This window comes from Podarcis bocagei, assembly GCF_964188305.1.
Source record: "Podarcis bocagei genome assembly, chromosome: 7".
NCBI lineage: Eukaryota > Metazoa > Chordata > Lepidosauria > Squamata > Lacertidae > Podarcis > Podarcis bocagei.
In genome coordinates, this window is record NC_138132.1 from 85,876,616 (window position 1) to 85,884,042 (window position 7,427).

At 45.3% G+C, this 7,427-nt stretch overlaps 1 protein-coding gene across 3 annotated transcripts in view; it reads right to left on the reverse strand.

Moving 5' to 3' along the window:
- ACAD10 (acyl-CoA dehydrogenase family member 10) overlaps window positions 1-7,414 on the reverse strand; it is a 45,112-nt gene extending 37,698 nt beyond the window's left edge. The window contains exons 1-2 of one of the 3 annotated variants that reach the window (XM_081202964.1): window positions 7,334-7,414; window positions 501-693 (exon numbers count right to left, since the gene is read on the reverse strand). In XM_081202964.1, the coding sequence (XP_081059090.1) occupies window positions 501-684 (184 nt within the window). In that variant the 5' untranslated portion in view covers window positions 685-693; window positions 7,334-7,414. Of the gene's footprint in view, window positions 1-500; window positions 694-6,470; window positions 6,872-6,976; window positions 7,250-7,333 lie in introns of those variants that run through there. The other 2 variants (XM_081202966.1, XM_081202965.1) reach the window with 2 other exon arrangements.
- Window positions 7,415-7,427: the final 13 nt, after the last annotated feature.

Sequence of the window (7,427 nt, forward strand, 5' to 3'; positions counted from 1 at the left end):
AATCAGGGACGTTCCTGGAAAATAAGGACACCTGGAGGGTTTGGGATCGGAGCACAAGTCTGAAGAAAAAGTTGCCTAGCAAACTACTTAGCATGAGAAGTGCATGTGATTATTGCACCTTAGCAGCTTATGAAATTGAGTGCTTTGCCAATAAAGAACTAAACATCCAATTGTGTGTCCTCATTGGGGGCTGGTATGCTTGGGACAATGAAGAAACAAGTTCTGTTGTGAGTGTTAATGCTGTGAGCCCCTCCATCCTATGCTCAGGTGGAAATCAAAATTTATCTTCAGAACACCACAGTCTCCACTGATGTTCATTCTAAGGGAACTGAACCCTGGGAAAGCGCAGGCACCCCTGGCTTGGGGTTGGGCACAATAATACAGACACATTTTATATAGCAGAGAAAGGACTTGGAATATTCCACTTTGCATTCCATATTAAGGCAGCTCAATCAGCAAATGTCAGACTGGATGGGAATGCCACTGATACAGACACTCACCTGCTGCCAGTTTGATTGGGGAAGGAAGGAGAACACCACCCATATCAAAGATCACAGCTTTATAGGGACAGGTTGAAGAATTTCTCCATAGTGAGTGCGGAGGTCTGTACCAGAACCGTTGTAGGATGTGTGATCTCCTGACATGGTGGTTACAGAAGGCTTGGAAGAACCGCCCAGCACACATTTTCTGGAACTGTGTATATAAAGGGGAAAATAAATGCTTAAGAGATTTGTTGCAAGTTGACATGAGCCAACAGTGTGACGCGGCAGCTAAAAAAGCCAATGCAATTCTGGGCTGCATCAATAGGAGTATAGCATCTAGATCAAGGGAAGTAATAGTGCCACTGTATTCTGCTCTGGTCAGACCTCACCTGGAGTACTGTGTCCAGTTCTGGGCACCACAGTTCAAGAAGGACACTGACAAACTGGAACGTGTCCAGAGGAGGGCAACCAAAATGGTCAAAGGCCTGGAAACGATGCCTTATGAGGAACGGCTAAGGGAGCTGGGCATGTTTAGCCTGGAGAAGAGGAGGTTAAGGGGTGATATGATAGCCATGTTCAAATATATAAAAGGATGTCACATAGAGGAGGGAGAAAGGTTGTTTTCTGCTGCTCCAGAGAAGCGGACACGGAGCAATGGATTCAAACTACAAGAAAGAAGATTCCACCTAAACATTCGGAAGAACTTCCTGACAGTAAGAGCTGTTCGACAGTGGAATTTGCTGCCAAGGAGTGTGGTGGAGTCTCCTACTTTGGAGGTCTTTAAGCAGAGGCTTGACAACCATATGTCAGGAGTGCTCTGATGGTGTTTCCTGCTTGGCAGGGGGTTGGACTCGATGGCCCTTGTGGTCTCTTCCAACTCTATGATTCTATGATTCTATGATTCTATTCTATGATTCTAAGTTAGTAGTTTCCAGATCTTGGGATAACTTCTTGTCTGCACAGGTTTCTCTTTCAATGCTAACTTTTGCATCTTTCAGGTTACTCAGCACATCATCATCATCAACCTTTTATTCGACCGTCAGTCAGAAAAAAGTACAATTGTCAATACACAGTTAAAACATCCAAGAAGATTTTAGAGCTTAGCCAACACTAAAATGGGCTAAACAGATAGCCCCATATCAATACAATCAATTAAAGTCTTGCGACGCTTAAAAGCTAAAAAAAGAAATTTGGCCACCAAGGAAGGTATAGCTCTAGTGATGTTATTCAGCAAGTGTAAAACCTGGTTTTCTCCAGGTAGGGAGCTAAATTGACATAGAAGTGGGTCTATAAAATTTTGTCTAAGCTCTGCATAAGAAGGGAAAGTCAAGAGAATGTGTTCGGTGGACTCAACCACACCCATGGCACAATGACAGGTTCTCTGGGCGTATGGTACTCCCCTGTACCTTCCCCACAAAATCGCAGAGTCAAGGACATTTAATCTGGCCGCTGTAAGAAGTCTGCGGTATTCCACATAGTGGATTTCTGCAAGGTAGGGGGCTGGTATGGTCCGATAAATCTGGTCCCCTAGGAACATCCCTGGTTTTGCCTGGGCTATGTCCTCTTGTCTAGCAATGTCACTCAGTCTCCGGGAGATCACAGCTCTAGCTTGATTGTACGACATAGACTCAAAGTAAAGATGAGACAATCCGCAGGATTGAACCTCGTTAGTGACCTCCCTTTCCCACGATGATTGGAAATCGTCCCTCAATATCAAGGGGGCAATACCCACTGGTTTAAAACAAAGCTTGAGCCATAGCCAGAGCTTCGTCTTCAAGGCCACATACCGTAGAGCTTGCCAGCCGACCTCTAATCTCATAACTGCACCCGCTACCGAGGGGGGAATCCTAAGGATGGCTCTAAGGAATCGCGTTTGGATAGAATCCAGTTTCAAAAAGTCCCTACGGGAGCCTAAAGAGATGCCCACCAAAAGAAGGGGGAGGACTTTCATTTGAAAGAGTCTCAAAGCTATCTTCACTGATTGAGCCTGATTCTTAGCATATAGAGATCTAATCTGGATGGCTGCTTTAGATGCATTAGTTGTTATATAGTCTCTATGGGCCAGAAAAGACCTATTTGACCGTATTACTTGTCCCAGATATTTAAAGCAGTTAACCTGCTCTAGGGGGATCCCGTTCATCGACCATCGATAGAGTCTCGGTCGGGCAGAGAAGACCATGATCTTGGTCTTAGCATAGTTGGGTTGGACCTCATGCTGATCACAGTATTCATGTAGAGCTTGCAACATTCTCCTCAGTCCAATAGGGGATCTAGCAAGAAGTGCAGCGTCATCCGCATACAGAAGAACATTCAGAGATCGGCCTGCTAGTTTGGGGGGGTGGAAAGCATCATTGGCCATGTGAGTCACCAGTGAGTTAATGTAAAAGTTAAACAATGCTGGGGCCAATAAACAACCCTGTCTTACCCCTCTAGTGGTGGTAACGGGGTTGGAGACTAGGCCTTTATTGTCTAGCCTGATTCTCAGAAAGGTGTTTGTATGGAGGCTGATAATCAGATGAAGGAGACGACGATCGATATTTGTTGCAGCCAGTTTTGTCCATAGCTGCTTTCTAGAGATTCGATCAAATGCCTGCTTAAGGTCAATAAAAGCCACATGAAGAACCTTTGGGGCTTTGCCGGCATACTTTTCCGCCAGGTGATTCAAGGTTAATATTTGGTCTGTAGTAGATCTTCCAGGGCGAAAACCCGCCTGTTCATCGGCAATGATATTGTTGTCCTCCATCCATTTCGATAGTTTGTTTAGTAGGTACCCCGAGTAAATCTTCCCGATGACATTTAGCAAGCTGATTGGCCTAAAGTTGCTCGGCTCTGTACGTGGGCCTTTCTTATGTATTAATACAATCAACGCAGAGCTCCAGCTGGAGGGAAATTTTGCTGTTTTGTTTATATACGTGTAAAGTGCAGCTAAAAGTGGGATCCACCAATCTTTATTTGCTTTGATGGCATCAATGGATATAAGGTCATCACCGGGGGCCTTGCCTGCTTTAAATCGATCTATGAGGGTTTCAACTTCAGGGCATGTAACTGGGTCCCAATCGGGCAGTGCTTCCGGCTCCACCGTATCTCCGCAGGCATCATGGGCTGCATACAGATCGGCGAAGTATCTTTCCCAAGTGACCGCTGAGATGTGGGGTTCTATTCTTGCAAGCGGCCTACCCAGGTATCTGGAAATTAACTGCCAAAAAGAGGCTGGATTTCTATTCTCTGCAGCTATCAAAAGGTTGTTCCAATTGTTTCTTTCTGCCTCAAGCTTCTTTTCCTTTAGTAGGGCTTTATAACTTCTCCTGAGGGTGATAAGACGGTTACTTGGCATGGGGTCATTTGATGCTCTGTATGCCACCCATTCATTATACAGATGATTCTTGAAGTTTTTGCATTCCTCATCGAACCATTTTTTGTGGAAAAACTGTTTACCATGCTTTGTGGGGGACCGGACTAGTGTTGGTTTTAGAAGTTCTACTATATCGTCATATATTGGTAGAGGCTCATCCGCCTGCATAAGGGAAGCCCTTTTTATTTGGAGCTGATCAGACCAGAGAAGTTCGTTCAACTGCTGGGCCGAATTAGAGGTCCATTTAAGGGCTGTAGGTCTTATCTCCAGATGATCATTTGATAGGTGCACAAAGGAGTGCCTATCAAGTTCGTCAGCCAGAGTCAAGGAAATTTCTAGAGGGAAGTGATCGCTCTCCAATCTTGTAGCCACCTTAAAGCTGGATATTTTTGGGGTAAGGTCAGGAGATATCCATACAAAATCAATAGTGGATGCACGTGAACCTGACCAATAGGTGAATTCGGCAGGGTAGTCCGAGCTGACTGCCCCATTTAGCAGAAGGAAATTGAGGGCCAGCAAGGTTTGCCTGCATTTGAAACCTGCGTAGGTGGCTATGTTATCTTTGAATTTCCTTGGTAAAAGTTCTGTAGTCACAAGAGGTGAAGAAGGGTACTTGCTAAATTTAGAGAATAAGATTTGGTCAGTATGTGACAGGCGTCCATTAAAATCTCCCGCCAACAGAAAAGTGGCTTCGGGGTATTTATCAAAAAGTGTTTCCAATGTCGCTTGGATTTCCTGCCATCTCAGATCAACCAAATTTCTCTTATAGATTGGACATAAGTAGATATTGATCACTACTATCGTTTCCTCTGCTGTTTGCAACTTTATAATCAGCATGAGTGACGACTGGATGTCAATTTTTTCGGCCTGAAGATTTATGGCTAAGGAAACAAAGGTAGCCAAGCCTCCTTGCGGTCTACCATGTGATAACGAGTTCTGCGTGGCATTCAGGTAAAAGCCCTTGTATCCTGTTAGATAGAAGTCCTCACAGGCCCATGACTCTTGGAATAGAAGGATGTGGCTGCCATTTATATAGGCAACAAATGATGGATCTGTCAGTTTGGATTTAATACCAGCCACATTCCATGATAGTAGTGTAAGAGGCCGCTTTGTGTTTCCCTCAAGTCATGATTTCTCTTGCGTGGTTAATCCCGGAGAATCCAAATGGGGGTGCACGCTGCGTGGAGGGGCAGTAGGGTGAAAAAAGGCAGTGATTTTTGATTGTTTGCATTTCAGGTTCAAGTTGTCACATGTCACAGGAGCAGCCAGAGGCTGGGGCGAATTTATAGATCGCTGTAAGAGAAAGTCTTGGTACGAGGGGGTGTTACTAGCCGACAAGTTCATAGACTCGTCGTTTGCCGTATGCTCTATAGTTACAGGAGTCGTGCCTTGAGGATCGAGGCTTGTTGATGGAAAAGCACTATGTAAGACAGAAGAAAGACATCCTTTTCGGTTAGCTTCCAGTAGCATGTTTAGCCTTGCCACTGCCTCAGTGTTTGTCCAAAGGGCTGCTGGATCTCCCAGAGTCTCTTGCATCGTCATGGTATCAGCACAAGGAATGCAGCCATTTTGAGGACTGGAGATCGTTATCGCTGCAGGGGGGTCCACATGGGCTTGTGTCTGGCAATCTTTAGGGGCATCTATAATAGCCGAAGCTGGACCTGTCAAAGCTCTACCCCTTAAGGCAGTCCCTTCTTGCCGGTGGGATGGTCGGTTAGTAAATCGTGGGGAGGGGTTCATAGGAAGGGTCCGTTGCTGGGAATTCCGATCATAATCCTCAATCCTCCTTGTAGGCCTGCTAACCAAATTTGCTGAGTTTGGGGTTTTCCCAATAGTGCCCCTACAGTTGTTAAAGAAGCATCTTTGTGGGAAGATTCCAAACCAGTTGAGACGATTTTGAAGTTTGCTCAAAAGTGCAGGAAGCCTGGGAGAGTCGAACTTGAGCAACAAGCGCTTAAATTTTGGAGTCTCTGGCAGCCATTCTAATGATAGGAGACCACCCTGGGCCAAGTAGGACCTGGTCAACCTTCGCAATGAGATCACAGCTGCTTTACAATTTTTCCAGGCATAGTAGGGGAAGCAGGAGTGAACGATGTTCAAGCATATATTGTTAGGGGTGAGTTGGAGGTTTACTAGCTGCTGCCCCCTACTTAGACTCTGTGCCTCATGATTATCAGGTCCCTGATGATTTAATGGCGGATTCAAAATCGAGACAGGGGTTTTGATGAAGGCATTTAGTTTTTCCTCTAACATATTGATGGAAGCTGATAGCACCTTTATTTTGTCAGCCAAAATTTATCATGACTATGTAGGTGGCTCCTTCCCTAGGGCTAGGTTGCGCACCTCTTATCAGAAACCTGTGGCCCTCCAAATTTTACTGAACAAGCATGTTTTCAAACACAGCTTTAAAACTTGTAGGATGAGTCTTGTCTGATCTTATAATTGGATCAGGTTTCCACAAATGCAGAGTTGCCATTGAAAATAATACCCACCACATGCCCAACAACCTGGTTGTGGGCATACTGGCACATAAGGTATGAACAGTCTAGGATAAGGGAAGGTGGTATAAGGCTTTGAAGATTATCCCTATCACTTTGTACCTGTAAATCTGCACAGTATCACTGCACTGTTCCTACCTGTCTGGCGTCGGTTGTTCACAACTCCCACCAACCCCAGCCAGCATAGTCAATGCTCAGGCAGAATTGCAGGGGTAGTTCTCTGCTGCTTTCCAGGGAGAATGTTAATTGGGCTACAGAAATTATAGCAGTGGCAGTGCTGCTTACAAGTTTTAAACTGCATTTTGCCGCGTGCCGTTTAAGTGTGTGGCTTTGTAAAGCTATCTCCTGAAAAGCAGGGTTAATAAATATACAGTGGTACCTCGGGTTAAGTACTTAATTCGTTCCAGAGGTCCGTTCTTAACCTGAAGCACCACTTTAGCTAATGGGGCCTCCCGCTGCTGCTGGAGCACGATTTCTGTTCTCATCATGAAGCAAAGTTCTTAACCCAAGGTACTATTTCTGGGTTAGCGGAGTCTGTAACCTGAAGCATATGTAACCTGAAGCGTATGTAACCCAAGGTACCACTGTATATTAAATAGGAAATGGATAAATAATATTTGAACAGATTTGTTCTTTTAACTTACAACAGTTTGATTCCAGCATCTATTTGTGTATTGCTTTTAGTTTGCTGAATTATTTGCAAGTTACTGTTACTGTTGTTACTGTTATTATTATTATTATTGTACGGTTGGGTACCTAAGAACAAAAGATCTACCCTGAAAATGGGGGACATGAGATCACAAAAAAGTAGACAAACACCACCAGTGACTCAAATCCCACCGCGCAAAAGACCATTTTCAAGGTTCCTGACACCCCCTTCCCTAAAGCTGAGGCCACAACCTCCAGCACCCCGCATTTTGCCCTTCTCTCCTTTGTCCCCCACCCTCACTTCCGCCCTCTCCCAAGAAACCAGCTGTGGTGACCTCTGACCCGAGACGAACCTTGCGTCGAGTCCCTCGCAGCAGCTTCTGCCTCTCGGCGGTTCTCGCGAGAACACGGGCAGGAGGGAAGAGCGACGTCCTCACGACAGCCCCG